Below are 17,216 nucleotides of genomic sequence, written 5' to 3'. Positions count from 1 at the left end.
AAAGAGAAGTGTTAGAAGTACTAACTATTTTACTAATATATGAGTATTCATATGTTTGAAACTTATTTAGTGGTATTCGTAGCGCCCTTAGTATTTTTGAATGCTAAAATAATAAAATTACACAACAACCAGGATAATTAATGATCATTTAACATAAGAGCATAAAAAAAGAAAAAAAAGAAAAAAATAGTACATTATACTATTGAAGTTATTCTACATCGATTGTACCTTTTTAAGTTGAGAGATGCCCAACAGCACCTTAACACGTGTTGACAAGATACGAGAAAGGATAGTCCCAAGAGAAGGAAATCCAAAATAAAAAGTTTGAAAAATTAGCGCATTTGAAAATTTTAAAACAAAATTCCTAACTTACCATGTGGATCATAATTTTCAAGTCATAAATGAAAAGTGATATCTAGTACATGAAGGACAAGCTCACAAAAATAAATAAAAAAAATTATATAAAAAAAAAGGTACTTGGAGGAAGCAATGAGTAAGGTAAGATGTATGAAAATTAAAAGGTACTCTGGGTTCAAGTTTATATATATATATATATAATTGACGGAATAATTTGTCCTTTTATCAACCACTACTTCTGCGCTGGATGTGAACCAAATGAGAAACGATTGAGAACGCCCTCCACCTTCACCCATCATCACAGGCCTTTTCCTAACTGGTCCCTTTCTAGTTTCTAGATAAACTAGTTATTCAATATTCATAATAATAATAGTAAAAGAAACAGAAATGTCAAGTTTCCGTTCATACCTTATTTCAAGAATAAATGTCTTATATCCTTTTATTATTATTGCTAAAGAATATTTTGATGTAACGTAAAAGTGATATATGAATTTTAGGTGGTTTGTTAATATTTTTATTTTAGAAAAAAAAAATTACTAAACAAAACCTTATAACCTCGAAAAGGAACCGGGAATTTGATATGTGTTAGGTATACATAAAAAAAAATGATCCAAATCCCCTCATATTAGAGGGAGAATATGAAATTCTCATATTTTTAATCTTGGCCGTCAAATCTCATCCAATGCTCTACAAAGAGCCATGTGTCCCATTATAAAATAATTAATAAAATATTATTTAACTTTTGAAAAGAAAATAATAAAAAACTAAAATAAAAGAATAAAAATAATGGGGTGGCCCCATGGCCCTTGGGAGTGGTTCGGCCACTCCAAGGGCCAAACCTATTTTAAGAAAATAATGGATTTGGCCCTTGGGAGTGGATCGGTTTAAGGTGACCAAAGCCACTCTATTGTTTTTATTCTTTTATTATTTTTTTAAAGTTAAATAATATTTAATTAATTACTTTACAATGAGACACATGGCACTCTATAGAACATTGGATGAGATTGAATGGTCAAGATTGAGAATATGAGAGTCTCATATTCTCCATCTAATATGAGGGGATCCTAATCCTAAAAAATAAATGAAGGAAAAGTAGCATGCCCTTCATTGAAGGGCAAAGCAAGACAAGAAAAAACAAAAGCCCAAGCAGGGCACAAACAAGAATCTATTCAACGATACATCATGCCCAGTGTTAAGATTTTTCTATTTTCCTTTTACATATAAATCAAACAAATAATATATATAAATGTAAAATGACTAATCAAATTCTTAAAAAATATACCTATTATTTTCTCTAGATATCGTCAATGCAAAGAGACAAAGATGACGATGGAGCAATAGGGTTTTTTTTTTTTTTTAACCTAAAAATACATAGAGAGTAATCAGAATAGCTATTTTACTTTGTCATGATCATAGTAACATTTGTTCGTTGTAAACTAATAATAAAAAAGACTTAGGCAATGAGAATCGCATACGCTCTTTTGAATTGGTTGACCATAATCTAATTTAGTTTCATTGAAACATTAATACGATTCAAGATAACTTATACATTAAGTCGACTGCATTAGAAAACTTAAAAACTACTTCTAACACATAAAAAATTGTGCTAAACAAAAGCCGGTATGTTTGGTAAGAAAATTTAAAAAAATTTATTTGACTTTTTTTATTTTAAAAATGATAAAAATGCACTTTTAATAAAAATAAAAATATAAAAATAAAGCTTTTAACGTAAAAACATTTTTTTACTTAAAAATTCTTATTTTTTCAACACAATTTCAAATATACCTTAAATTAGGGCCGTTGATGGTAGTTAAACGACAAGCTTGCAATCACATTTCCCAACTTTACTTTATGCCACCGCCAGTCTCAGCTCGCCATGTTGAAACTTTACGCCATGTTGAAACTTTACACGTGAGTTTTTTTTGTTGGTATTGAGAGACCTTCCAATACACATAATTAGTTTTTGTAGGGACATGTAGATGACTTTAACTGACAAAACTAACCCTATATCCCACGTCGACAACCTAAAACGCACAGCTTCTGAGCTTGGGGTGATTGGTCTCCATCTCATGTAAATTAGGTAGAGGGTTGTGGGATTTGAATCTTCAATAATTTAATGTTTAGATAATTTTTTTTTTAAAAAAAAAAAATTACAATATGATATGGCATAATATGATTAAATTTCTTAAAAGTTGAATTTATGTCATTTTTAATTATGTTGTGCCGCGTCATGTTATAAAATGTTATAATGGGCACGTATGATAATTACGCTCTAAAGATTCATGAGAAGAGAAGGGCAACTTTCTTTCATAGGAGTGGTTAGGCCTCATTCAATCTGACTTTTAGGGATAGTTTGACTTTTGGGAGTGGTATTAGCGATACTACGAAATTTACTATAAAGTCCTTTACAAACTACATGTTGGGTCCATAATTGCTAAAATATTATAATGGCTATCTTGTCAATCATACATCTTGGGGCAAAACCACCCCTAACCTTGAGAGGGTTCCGGCCTCAGTAAAATTTAAAAAATATTAGAAAATTTTGAAATTTCTTTTAAATTTTAGGCATTTTTATGAAATGGATCCCCCAACATTAACTTTTACCCCTAAAAATTTTATTCTTCCAGTTTTATCCCTCTCTTCTAAAATTCTAGTTACGCCTTGCATACACTCTTAATTATTTCAATAATTATGAATTGCTGTATCAATTTGTGAATGATTTTGTAATAAAAGTTGTAGCATTCCATTCATTTTCTTAAATGAGTGATTGACGTGGAACGTTTTTATTTAGATTGCGACGCCAATTTGTAATTAACTTCTTAAGAAAAAAAAAAAAAAAAATTCTTGCTTTCATCAATCTCAGCCACAACCCTCGGTTTTAGGCTCTTAGATTGCTGGATTAGCTGGTTGCCGTCAACATCAATATTTTATTTGGGCTTCTGTTTACAGAAAATAGAACCGAAAACAAATATAATGTTGGGCAACTAGAAAGAATAATGTTATGGGCAGCTGGAAATGCAGCCCAAGCAAGCACAACTAATAGCAAAGTGATGTGCCTTTTAGAGCAGCCCAAATTATGAATACGAAATATTAAATAGAGAGAAATTTCTTTCAAACTAGTTTGAAGGAAATATTCTTCAACCCATTTAAAATAGGGCAAAATATCTATAAACATTTAAAACGTTAGTCTAAATTAGTAAACTGCAATTAATGACATTAAAAATTTAATGTGCGTTTTAAATGTTTATAGACACTTAACACTATTTTAAATGGGTTGGAAGATATTTCCTCCAAACTGGTTTGGAGGAAATTTCTGTCCATATCAAATTATCGAATCATAAATGAAAAAAATAGATACCAGATTCTTTAAATTTTTTTGGCATAATTTTACAGTTGAATTCTTTAAATCTTAATTAATATTTTTAGGTAAAGTATTCTAATATTTTCCTTTACAAGTATACTCACATTTTTTTGTACACTAACTCTCGTGGAAAAGTAATTCAATAAGTATAATATTTAAGTGAAATATATGGTTCAAATTTAAAATTATTTTTCAAATATCATGCTAAACTATCAAATATTATAAAAAGCTTAAGCTTACAAAAGATTCTAAATTTAATGCTTTTATTGTTATACAAACAAGAAAAAAAAAAAATCAAATTTCATCATGTAGCATATAACTTAATGAGATACAATAAATTAACAGAAAAAATAATCTAAAAATAATAGATTGAATAAACAAATTGCATAATAATAATTTTTTAATAAGTACAAAATTTGAATTATTACAACAATTTAGAATTGCAAATGAATAATTTAACTCTTAAAGGTTTACAAGATTATAATCGGAGAAGTAGGAATGTAAAAGAATCGAGATACTTGCAAACAGGTCGAGCTCGACATATATAAACTCGATTGGAATTTGATTCTTTTATTAAATAAATCAAACTCGTATAAATTTAACTTGACTTGTATAAAGCATATAAACCCATATAAGTGTATTTTTAATATTTTTAATTTTGTAAGGAGAACATTCTAAGTATTTAACTCGACAACCAATTGGTGGAATATTCCGCTAGTTGAGATGGTTTTTAATCCGGAGGAGTCTCGTCTCATTTGTGGTATGACAATATGTCCGAGAACGGAACAAGACCAAGCTGTGTGGGGAGCAAATAAGCAAGGGTACTTCACAGTCCGAAGTGCATATCACCTAGCTAAGGAGGTAGGGCAACAGACAAGGAGAAGCACCTCAAATACCACGAATATTCAGAAAGTTTGGGAAGTGCATATGGAAGATAAAAGGTCCAAGAATGGTTAAAACGTTTACGTGGCAGGCTTGTAGTAACATATTACCTACTAAGGAGAATTTGTTCAAATGAAAGGTGACGACAGACTCTTTATGTCTGATATGCCAGCTTGAAGTGGAGTCAGTAGGGCATGCTTTGTGAAGCTACCCAACAGCACAAGATGTTTGGTTAGCTTGTATGAGACAAATTCAGAAGACAACCAGTGAAGAGGATGATTTTCTCAACATTTTTGAGAAGCTGCTAGGTCGTCTGGAGGGGGATGAAATAAACTTGGTAGCGTGTGTTACCAGGCAAATCTGGCTGAGGAGGAATAGGATGGTGTTTGAAGGTGTCTTTTCCTCACCGATGAAGCTGATTCAGCAAGCAAAGGACCAGATGGAGGCAGCAGAACAAGCGGAACTAGCTATAAGTCGACCAACGCAGACGTATGGACCAAAACCATAGGTAGTCTGGAAGGCGCCACCTGTAGGGATGATAAAGTGTAATTGGGATGTTGCTATATATCGATGTTGGAGGACGGAGGATGGGGGGCAGCAATTGTCTTCCGAACCCATGAAGGAGAAGTTATTACACCCAAATGCTTTCTAAAACCTTACATAACGGATCTTCAAATTGCTGAGGCAGTAGCAGCTTGGAAAGCAACAGATCTTATTTGGTAGCTGTAGCTCACAGACATCATTTTAGAAGGTAACTCTCTTGTGTTGGTGCAGGTTCTCCGTAGTGAACAAAGTAGTGGGGTACAATTTGGTCACCTTATGAATGAGGCTAAGATTCTCTTAGAGAGCTGATGAACGTGAAGTGTTCAATATGTGAAAAGATCTGGCAATGAAGTAGCCCATTGGTTGGCAAAATTGGCGTTGGACCAAAATTTAGAACATATGTGGACAGATACGTTCCCTTCTTGCATTCATGAGATTGTAATGGCTGAACAACACAGTTATGAGTAATGCAATATTCGAGTTTCACTTCAAAAAAAAGAAAAAACTCAATATTTTAAAATTTAAATGTGTAATTTCAAAATGAATAATATTTTGGAGGGCTAAAATATAATTAAAAAAAAAAAAAATTCGAAGCTCTCGTGAAGCACGTGCATCGGTACGGCAATCTAATAGAAAAAAACCTCCCACCACACGCCACTCCGCTAATTCAGTCGCACCCCAAGAAAGACAAAAAGAATAACGAGGAACCTTATGGAAATTATAACGCAACCCCGCCTTTTCTCTTTATTCTCATTCTTTCCCCATTCAAAAGAAAAAAAAAAAAAGAAAAAGAAAAAGAAAAAAAAAAGCTTATCTCTCGCCCTCACAGACCCTCACACTCCTCTCAGACACAGAGCCACAGAGCAAAATCTTGCACGGCGAGAGAATTTTCCGTTCAGAGATGGTGAGAATAATACCTATGGCGTCGACGATTCGGCCATCTCTCTCGTCGCTGAAACTTCCTCTCCTGCGGTTTGCTCTCCCTCCCCACAGCCCCTCTCGCCGCCTCTCTATGGTGCATCTCGGTAGCGGTATAACCCCTATGTGCTTGTTTTGTTTTCTGATCCCTAGATATATTCTTTGCTTTGATATTTCATTTCTTTGAACTGCTTGCAATGTTGTAATTTGGTCCGTTTTCTAGTGTGTGTTTATCGCAGTGCGGAATTTTAGATGCTATGCTTGTTAATTTCTTAGTTGTATATAATTTGAGTGATACCGGATTAAATAAACTGAAATTTTTTTGCACGAAAACATAGTTCTATGTATATGTATGTATGTGTGTATGTATGTACGTATGCATTGCCATTTGCCAATATGTATGTGAAAAAGTGAAGCCGTCATTGTCACACCGACTGATATTGAATGATTCAAACTGTGTCGTTTCTTTTGATTTATGTTTTGTATATAGTGAAGTTAGATTCCGGGAGGAGTGTGGCTATGCAAATTGCGCTTGAGCTGTTCAAATTCTTTTAATCTGTGTTTTGAATTAGAAGCTTATGATATGTGTGTGGATTTTGCCTCTTTTTGAAGTGGAGGAATATGGTAGTCATTGAATTTATTGCATCCCAATTTTGCTTCATTATGATGGCTGAAGCATTGGTACATTTTTGTGGCTTACTCCTCATATAGTGAAAGAACCATGGGCCTCATGTCTTGCTATGGCATAGGAAACACCAACATATTGATGGTATTGAACAATTTCAAAAATTTAGACAAAATTGATGATTTTCAGTTGTTATCCAGCTGTTCCACAGTCACAGTTTTTTGGTCTGAAAGCTGCTAAGCTGTTGAGAGGAGAGGGTAACAGCATGGCAGTGGCCGCAGCTGGAAATGCAGCCCAAGCAAGCACAGCAGCTACCCAAGAAAATGTCCTAGAGTGGGTCAAGAAAGACAAGCGAAGAATGCTCCATGTTGTTTATCGCGTTGGAGACTTGGACAGAACCATAAAGTATGTCTTTTCAGTATGATGTGAAATGCTCTGACTCTTCTTGTATATCATCTATAAGAATAAACAACTAGGACGAGAGGAAACTTGAGATCAAGTTAAATTGTCTGGTGATTGCAGATTCTATACAGAATGCCTCGGGATGAAACTGCTGCGAAAACGTGACATACCAGAGGAGAGATACACAAATGCCTTTCTTGGATATGGGCCCGAAGATTCTCACTTTGTTATTGAACTCACTTACAGTAGGCCATCTAACTAGTGCTTAGTTTTGTCGAACTTTCCTTAAGAAACAATGGAACTTCTTATGCAGCTTTCATGAAATACTAAAATAGTAATATAAGCACTGTACCTTGTCCTTTCCTGAAGTCAATTGTATACATTGCCGTGCTATCGGTGCGTTTTGTTGATATTCTTTTTGATTTAATGATGTGCCCAGATTATGGAGTTGACAAGTATGATATTGGTACTGGATTTGGCCACTTTGGTATTGCTGTTGAAGATGTAAGTTCCGGTTCTTGAACGATTTTTTGTATCTTCTTCCTTTTAATCATGTGGTAGATTTTCTTTCAATATTCTTCTCACTCTGATGTTTGTGAGCTCCTTACTATACTTTGGTTACATATGCTATACTGTCCTCTAGATAGTTGTTTCTTTCTAGACGTGTACTGGGGTTTTATCTTTGTGGTCTCTGATTAGGTTGCAAAGACTGTGGAACTCATAAAGGCTAAGGGTGGTAAAGTAACCCGAGAACCTGGTCCTGTCAAAGGTGGCACTACGGTAATTGCATTTGTTGAGGACTTTGATGGCTACAAGTTTGAACTTTTGGAGAGGGGACCTACTCCTGAGCCCTTGTGTCAAGTAATGCTTCGTGTAGGTGACCTTGATCGTTCCATAAAGTTTTATGAGAAGGTGAGATGTTTTTCTGTGCAAGATTCTGCAATTTCAGTCTCAATTGCTAAGTTATGCTCATTGCTTTTGGCATTTCTCTGTTAAGTCACGTATACAGTTGTCAATCTATATCTCCTTTTATTATGTAGGCCTTTGGCATGGAACTTCTTCGCAAACGTGATAATCCAGAGTACAAGGTATCTTGAAATCTTTTGGCTAGATCTTGGATTGACATATATCTTTGTGTATTGATCTATTTTATTAACAGATAAGATTGTTAAATCAGGAGCTAGACTAGATTGATAGGGGAATATTTTGTTGCCTCCAACCTGGTGCCCTTTTGGGGAATTCTACTTTTCTAGTCGACCTATTTAGCATAGACACAACAAAACTTTTTGTGTCGTTGTGCCAACAAAGTTATAAGATTCAACAGTACAAGGCATTTATATATTTGCGTATACCTGCGTTCCAAATGTTTATATTCAGAGTCGCAAAGTTTTTGGTAGTTTTTTTTTAGTGTGCATTTGTTCGTTACTGACATAATTTTGTGGGTTTTTCTTTTTTCTTTTCTTTTCTTTTTTATTTTATATAGTATACAATAGCAATGATGGGTTATGGTCCTGAAGACAAAAATGTCGTTCTGGAATTGACATACAACTATGGGGTCACCGAATATGAAAAGGGAAATGCTTATGCTCAGGTACAACCTATACCCCCTCCCAAAAAAAAAAAAAGGGAAAGAAAGCTTTTTCCCTTCCCTCAATTTTTTTTTTTTTTTGAAAAAAACTGTTTTGCTGGTGGGTGTTGGTTATTACTTCTTGTAACAAGACATTATACTAGTAGTATCACGCCGTGTTTGAATTGTCGGACCTTGGAGATTGACTTCTTACATTGTTACAGATTGCAATAGGCACAGATGACGTTTATAAAACTGCAGAAGCTATTAAACTTGCTGGAGGAAAGATTACCCGGGAACCTGGACCATTACCGGGTATCAGCACCAAGATTACTGCATGTTTGGATCCTGATGGTTGGAAGGCGGTATGGCTTGTAAAGATTTCATGCTTGTGTCTGGGGAATTTTTGTGTTCAACAGCATTTTGCATATATAGCATTTTATGGTTTCATGCTTGTGTCCGGTGAATTTTTGTTTTCAAATGCATTTTGCATGTATAACTTGAATGGCTTTTTGCTGCGGTCACAGTGACTGTCACCTCTTCTAGAACTGTCAAGAATGGTTCAGTACGTATTTGTTCAGAACAAAATATGTAAATATGGGTTAGGGCTGAGATGCATAGTTAGGTCAGAGATGCTGATAACTATGTACCTTTAAGTACGCAGTTAGGCAAACTTACCTAGATGCATAGCATGTATGGAAGGCTTTGGATTAGGTCAGAGACACTGATAACTTGGCAATTTGATAATTTTTGCCAGTATTTGGCTCATTACTTGGGATTCGCCCATTTTAGATGTGCTTTTAAACCCTTCTTTATATATGCTTTTTAAGACTCAATGCTAAACCACAAGCTGAAGGATTTCCGCCTGTAACCTTTAGGATGAGACATAATTTTTGGGGAAGCCTGAAGGCTTATCTTAGTGTAGAAGTGAGCATACACTTTTTTCTTTTGGAATACGTGTGATAGAATAAAAAGAAAAAAAGGGAAGAGTAAAGACTAATTTAGAGCTATCTAGAAAATATTCCTTCAGGCCAATAGAAAAGTTAAAGGCAAGGAACTTGCTCCAGGTTATTCAAGGATGCAAACAATGATCATAAACACAAGACACACCAAAGTGCAAAGTAGACTTTTGAAATGTATAATCTTATTTGATTAATTTGGTCCTTTGTTTTGTCTGGTTTCTTATCTGATGATCATACATACTTTTATGATTCATTTAGGTTGATGCTTCTTTGTCCATTTTGCAGGTTTTTGTAGATAATGTTGATTTTCTAAAGGAGTTGGAGTGAGTTTTAGGAAAATATCATACCAAGCTTGTGAGAACAAAACCTGTTACTTGGACCGAAACGAATTGACTGAAGGCGTGAGAGAATGTATGAAATCCCATTTTGTAGATAAGATAATAATAATTTCCATTATGATTATTAGCTTTACAGCTTTGTAGTTTGAGACTTATAATTCTGTTTAATTATTTTGCTCTATAGATGTCACATGAAAAAATTTCCTTGTGAAATACTTATGTTTGATTTGGCTACCGATTTCAAACAAGTTAATCGTAAGCAAATAGATTGATTTTTAAACCTGTATTCTGGCAATGGTGTTTCCAAGCTGTGTTGTTTTTCATATGGGAAAAATTTGGTGGAAGTTTTCAGCGCTTAGGTTCTGTTGTTTAGCTTGTGAACTTGGTTCCTCGATGTGGCCTCATTAGCTATACACAACCTATGCTGGCCCCAAGGGATGACATGGTTCCATGTTTTTCATAAGGGTGGTGCTATTTTTACTGTTTTTTGTTTTAATTTTTTTCTTGTGTTTTGTGTTTGAAAGCGGAAGGCATCTTATCCTTTGAGCCTTAAAGGCTGATTAGTTATAAAAATAGTGATATTTCAAATGTAAAAGGAGAAAGTCTAAGCACTTGTTTTAACTATCACTTAATTGATAATGTTCGTTCAAAATTTCAATTGGAACAATGTCTTCTCGCTCTCAAACTACCAAAAAGTTGTCAATGCTCTTTTGCGTCCCATGTATCGCATAATTCAACTTTGCTTCCAAACGCTCAAAAGCCTTTATTCAAAATTGGAAGGTGATGAAGCCATTACTGGCTTTGATACTAAATTGCTATGAACCTAAATATTAAGCGTGTAACGAGATAGTTTAGGTAGGTTAATGTTCCCCCAACTACCAATTGTGTGAATGTCACTTCTAAACTATCAAAAGAATGTTAAACAACATTCAAAACTAAAAAAAAAAAAAAACTTAAAAAAAAAAAAACAAAAAAGTTTAGTGGTTTTTTTTTCTAAAAAAATGACCCCCGTTTGACAATGAAATGAAAAAAAGGGAGTGAAACGGTACTGTATCAGATTTGATTGATATGAGAGAAAAAATGTAAGAATGTTTTATATAAAAAAGTGAAAAAATTTGTTTTTTAGTGATTTTTTTTATTTGAATAGTAATAAAAAATGATTGATGTGATATAAAAAATAAATGTTTGAGTTAATTTTGAGAATAATTTTTTTGATTTTTGGATTCGGTCCGGTTCAGCCATTTTCCAAACATAGCCTAATAGTTCCTGCATTTAGGGCTTGGTGCAAACGCCGTTAACCAACCTGAATAGAAGAACGACGTACCGTGTACAGAAGACATGATAATTAAAAAAATATTTTCCCTTATTCAATTAAAAAAAAAAAAATCCTGTAAATTGTAATCCTAAGCTTAAACCCTACACACTACAGCACCGTCCCCTGCGAAAAAAGCATTAGACCCTTCTTATTGAGGTACCAAGGCTTCTCAAAGATGAAAAAGAGCAAATGAAAATGGAGGAGAAAGGGAAGGGCGAAGAGATAGCAGCAGCAGCAGAGGAAGGAGTGAAGCAGCAGAGGAAGAAAAAACGCAAAGAGGTTTTCCCATTCGGCAATTACAGAAACTACTACGGCTACCGTGTAATTTCTTATTCATGCTCTTTTCTTTTTTTCTCTAGCGAGCATTTTTTTTGTAACATGGGGTTCGTTTTTTAATTTATTTTTATTTGCTTCGTTCAATTTTCTCGCCAACCAAACGTGGGATTAGTGTTTGTATTCAGTTTTGGAGTACCCAGTTTCACGTTTTCATTGCAAGTTTGGAGTTCTTGTGGGCATGAGTTTGAATTATAATGGTGACCAGTGGGTGTTACCATGTGGCTATGAAATGCGGTCTTTTTTTTTTTTTAATTTATTTTTTTATGTAGATTTTGAGCTTATGACTTGGTTTAGGCGTATTTTGTTCATGATATGTGGTGGCACAGTTTGAAACACTTGGGAGGATTACTATATTTAAGGTTTTGGGAATTTGGGTATTAGCTCAGCTTATGCTTTTAGGAGTGGTTTTATAAATCACATTTAAAAAAGATGTTAAACTTTGTTGTTTTATTTGATGTTCCAGATAGGTCGGGACTTGGAAGAGGAAGATCCTCGTTTAAAGGTCTTGAAGAAGGAATGGTTTGAAGACAAGGATTGTCTTGATATTGGCTGCAATAGTGGGATAATTACCATCCAAATTGGTAATAAGTTCTCAGTTAAAATCTCTCTTTATTATTATTGCATGCGTCTTTTGCAACTGTTAAGCCTTTGTTGGTTGTCATAACTATTTTCTAATTTTTTTAACGGGCTTCGAAGGAAGGTTCCAGGAGGTAGTATGCTTATAAAAAAAAAAAAGGAGTTTGGCGGCTTCTTGATGGGTCTTTTGGGTTGGTCTTCTTGGGCTGTGTTTACGGGTTTTGTTTTGGGTTACCTATGTATTGGGTTACCTATGTATACAAATTTCTTGTGTACTTAGAAGCGCTTTGCGCTTTTTTTTGATATATACAACATTACTTCAAAAAAAAAAGGGAGTTTGGCGCTTCAGTGTTAATGATGCGGAAATAAAAAGAATAGGGATCAGAGGGGATCACCCTAGGAAAGTTCTTTACATACTAAACATACTAAGAAGGAACCTCTGACTTGTAAAATCTTCAAACTGTCATGTTTATCTCAAGTTATGCGTTCTTCTCTTTTTGTTTTGTATTTTTATTTATACAGAGTGATATTTAATTATCATGTCTTTTGTACAGCTAAAAAGTTTCAATGCCGGAGCATTCTTGGAATTGACATTGATTCTAGTAAGATTCTATTCATATTAATCATTTGCTGAAAAGTTTTGAAGTTGAAATAATGCCCTTTGCTCTATGATTTTGTTGCTTCATATTTTCAGCCTGTTCGTAAAAATTGAAAAATTGTTCTACATTCCTTGAGTAATACTTTTTAGCATTATGCCCTAAAGGTGTCAACAAACTACAGCAGACTTGACGCTGATAATTGTTTATATATTTGCATGTGTCACATTGAAAGACCTTGGTACTGTTCATATGCATGTCATGTGTCCATATTCTGGTTATTTGAGCTGCTTTTGACCTTACAGCCTTTAATAGATAAAGATGAGCTGTCATATGCTTGTTTTCCAAAATTGACAACTCTCTTAGATTATGATGCAATCTGTTTGTGTGTGTTGGACTCTAATAAGCATCAAGTAGCTTCAACATTTTATTTTTGAAATTCTTGGGCCATTTCCTATCCGAACATTCTTTAATTTCAGGTTGGTTGCTATAGGTTGTTCTTGTCATTTAAAATTATGGGTTTACGAGCATGTGACAAACTTTGTACTCAACTTTTGAAGTTCTCCACTGTTGAAATTGACAGACATCAAGGATTGCACTTAATCTAATATTCTTTATGTGCCAGATCGAATACAGGACTCATATTGGCATCTCAAAAAATTTGTGAAATTGGAAAGTGCTCGGAAGACACATGCAAAGTCTTCCAAATTGGAGGTTACAGAGAGTGCAAATGGTCCAGAGCAGAGTGTTACTGCATCATCCAATGAAGAGACAAAAGGAATTTCAAGGGATTGTTCCCCTTCTATGAAAAGAGATCTGTATGACATTGTCTCTTTCCGGGAGGAAAATTTTGTTCAGAGTCGGCATCCACGAGAGAAGCAATATGATACTATCCTTTGGTAAGTTTTTTTGGGTTATATTATGTCTATGAGAGAATCTTACTTTCAGTGGCAATAATTTTTTTACAAAAGCTCCGATGTTACCCAAACTTTTTACTTAAAACTTTCATTATAGGGGAAAAAAAAAGAAAAGATAGAAAAAAGGGTAAATTACACTTTTCCCTCTTAGAAAACACTTTTTGCATCATTTTATGCCTATCAAATGCATTGCAATGGGAGCTTGAAATTGGGAGGTCGATTGCCACATTTTGAAGTTTGGTGGGGACATTGAGAATGGGGTGATAGTTTGAGGAGACAAAATGTAATTTACCTAAGAAAAAAATTAGCTTCAAAAATCAATGCAGCTCCAACAAAAAGCTTGTGATAATAGGATTTTATTCTTACATTTTCTCTCTATTTGCCTCTCTCTACAAAGCTCTAAACACAAAATGGTAATAATTATTTTTACCAAAAGTTCAATGTTTTAGTTAGGGTAAAAAGAAAGAGTGTCTTCTGGTGCACCTTCTAAATGCTATTTTAGGTGCACGTTTATAGTTCATATTTTGCTTAACCTTAATGTACTGCTTGTTTGGTGATGGATTTGTCTCCTGCATTGCAGTTTGAGTGTGACAAAATGGGTTCATCTTAATTGGGGTGATGACGGATTAATTACATTATTTTCAAAGATTTGGGGATTGCTTCTTCCGGTAATTGTTATTTATATTCTCTTATTTTGCACGTGTTATTTTCTTTGAATTATAGATGGGATTGTGGTTGAGGATGGTTGTGGTTTTTTGGTACTGCCACCTTGTTATATGGAATGGTCTCTCTGAACAAGTTATTCTTTTCTTAAGCAGGGTGGCATTCTTGTGTTGGAACCTCAACCTTGGAAGTCATATCAAAACAATCGTCAGGTGTCTGAGGTAATAATTTTTTAGCAAATTGCAAGTCTACATGATAGCTATTCTATATATATAGAACTAAGTACCTGTTGGTTATTAAAAAATTTAACCATAAAGGATGCTGCAAACACTTCTGTTGCTTGCAGCAATTATACATAATGTTTATGATAGGTGTGGGAAAAGGCTGTATATCGTGAGATTCCTTGCGTCTCTCATAAAGTCCTTTGCTACTTAGCTCTTCATGTTTCTGGGATGTTGTTCATCACTGGAAGTGATCGTAGTTCTGGAATCTTCAGCAGTAGTTCTGATAATGAGCAGAACCTAAGCCTTCTTATCCTTAGTACAGGGAGAGGGCTCTTGCTTCTCCTTGGGTCTTAAGTGATCTGAATTGAAAACCTTACAAATTGGCGAATAAGTTTAACCATTCAGCTTCCTATATAATATTATATTATCCCTCAAAATTTTATTGCTTAATTAGATCTGCCGAGGGTCTAAGGCATTGTTTTCTACTCATTTTGCAGACAACAGCAATTAATTATAAGAATATTATTTTCCATCCAGAATGTTTTCGGGAAATACTTCTAGACAAGGTATGTTATATATATGTTTCTGTTCTAGCATTTGTGCTGAAGTTTGAACACAGTTAAACAAATGGAATAGGGCCCTTATTTCATCTTTTGTTTGCTAACATCCTTAGATATCTGACTTTTAAATTATTTCCACACCCCCACCTGCTTTTTGATAAGTAAGATAATCTGATATTTAACATAATTGCAGATTGGGTTTAGAAAGGTAGAAGACATAACTTCCAGCTTATCAGGAAGCAAAGCTGGATTCAACAGACAAATTTTGGTGTTCCACAAATGAATCATCTACTAAAACAGCATTTTTGAGTAATCATTTCTCTATCTTTATGGAGAGGTAGAATAGTTTGTAAAGTTTTGACTTTTGAGAGTTACATTTTAGAAAACTTGGATGATGCATGCTCAATGCTCATGATGTGGCTTGGTATGGGATAGGATTAGCAATGATAATTGTATTAAAAAAAATGATAATTTTTACTTGTGGAAGTTATTTGAAATCAATATTAGGCATAGTAATAGAATGTATTCAAAATCAACCAGAAGGTGGCCTATGCATGAACCTTGAATGAATATAAATGACAGTCAAGATTTAATAATTGGAAATGATGTCGTTTTAAGCGACCAAGATTTACGCATGACGCTAAAGGCAGAACAAACACTTTTCTTGCATTTCTATGTTTCTTTTTGCATTTTTTGTAATTGTGGCCACTACTTTCTATATGGCAGCTAGTCAACATATATAATTTATGGTTTAAATTTACTTCACCCTTGAAGTTTTAGGAGTTTTTTAATTCGAACCCTAATATTTAAAAATTGGCAATGTACCTTTCTAATGTTTTAAAAATTTTCAATTTAGACCCCCTGTTACTAATTATCGTCTAACTGGACGGAAATTATCTCACATGCGATTTTAATGTCCTCTATTCTAATTTTGTTATCATTAAAACCTATGAAATTACGTAATTACCCTCAATTTTATAGGTTTTAATTAGATTAGATTCATATTGGTTAATTATAATAAAAAAACATATTGATTAATTAGATTCATCTTCAGAGGACTCATCTTGCGGGCACAGGTTGAGCAAGATCTATCGGAGTTAAACGAAGCAACCAAAGCAAGTGATAAGATCACTGGGTTAAAACAAAAACATCTCCAAGTATTTTCAAAATACACTGACAAACATATTCACAAGCTACTTTCTCCTACATATTATTACACCATAATTAGAAAGCGAAAAACACATAAATATATATATATATATTTTTTACCAAAGAACCCAAAATATCTGCTTACTTTTACAAGCCCTTATTCTCAACTTACTTTAGAAGGATTTTATTTGTGAAAAATACATTTAATAGGCTTTTTTTATTCAATACCAGAGAAGGAAATTAAAAAGGGGAGATACGTATTTTCATGTTCTTTTACACCCAAAAGAGTGTGACTTGGTCCCCTCCCAAGGCAGCTGTACAAATTTCTAATTGAATAATGGAGCTAGAATCTCTTTCAATCATTACAGAAACCCAGATTATCAAAAACGAAAAAGAAAAAACAAAGAAAAGAAGAAAGTACATTATCAATTCAAACGATTTAATTATTTGCCACTTTTCGTTTACCATAGATGTGATTTGATTACAATCACACATCTACGGTAACTACTTAATAAATAAAATAATACCAACACAAATATAGAGAAAATCCCTATATTCAAACAAGAATCTTTTAAATTTTTACTCAAAGCATAAAGATTTTGTTTATTATGATAAAGAGAAAAGTTATATACCGCACATTTATTTCACTTTTAGCATTACTCTTCTCATAAACGAAGATTATAAATACTTATTCATGAAAAATGTCTCAACAGTAAACTTTACGAGAAGTATAAAATAATAATAATTAAAAATAAAATAAAATAAAAGGCGCCAAAGGTGTCATGTCAACGAGTTCTATTTGTGTGCCCGCCCCCACATCTTGCTTGCCCTACCAAACAACATTAATTTACTCTCTTGATTGTGGTCGATACAAAACAAATTTTCCGCCCCTAATTAATCCTATAAATACACACCAACTTCCTTA

General features: G+C 33.8%; 2 protein-coding genes across 3 annotated transcripts; both read left to right on the top strand.

Annotated features, from left to right (window-relative positions):
• Positions 1 to 5,950: 5,950 nt before the first annotated feature.
• On the top strand, positions 5,951 to 10,242 carry LOC132166302 (probable lactoylglutathione lyase, chloroplastic). Its single transcript, XM_059577099.1, has 9 exons — positions 5,951 to 6,174; positions 6,887 to 7,091; positions 7,209 to 7,333; positions 7,528 to 7,592; positions 7,788 to 8,000; positions 8,129 to 8,176; positions 8,572 to 8,679; positions 8,880 to 9,020; positions 9,903 to 10,242. Exons 1-9 carry the CDS (start codon positions 6,045 to 6,047, stop codon positions 9,942 to 9,944), a joined length of 1,077 nt encoding a protein of 358 aa, XP_059433082.1. The 5' UTR covers positions 5,951 to 6,044; the 3' UTR covers positions 9,945 to 10,242.
• Positions 10,243 to 11,334: 1,092 nt separating this feature from the next.
• LOC132166116 (probable RNA methyltransferase At5g51130) lies at positions 11,335 to 15,678 on the top strand. 2 transcript variants are annotated; one of them, XM_059576882.1, is made up of 8 exons: positions 11,335 to 11,591; positions 12,070 to 12,187; positions 12,737 to 12,784; positions 13,404 to 13,677; positions 14,276 to 14,363; positions 14,514 to 14,579; positions 15,080 to 15,148; positions 15,336 to 15,678. In XM_059576882.1, the coding sequence occupies exons 1-8, from the start codon at positions 11,460 to 11,462 to the stop codon at positions 15,423 to 15,425; spliced, it is 885 nt and encodes a 294-aa protein (XP_059432865.1). In that variant the 5' UTR covers positions 11,335 to 11,459; the 3' UTR covers positions 15,426 to 15,678. The 2 variants fall into 2 exon arrangements, with proteins under 2 accessions (XP_059432865.1, XP_059432864.1); XM_059576881.1 differs by having other exon boundaries at positions 14,511 to 14,579.
• Positions 15,679 to 17,216: the final 1,538 nt, after the last annotated feature.

The sequence above is a fragment of the Corylus avellana genome, chromosome ca11 (genome assembly GCF_901000735.1).
Source record: "Corylus avellana chromosome ca11, CavTom2PMs-1.0".
Classification (NCBI taxonomy): domain Eukaryota; kingdom Viridiplantae; phylum Streptophyta; class Magnoliopsida; order Fagales; family Betulaceae; genus Corylus; species Corylus avellana.
This window is presented reverse-complemented; position numbering and strand designations above follow the sequence as displayed.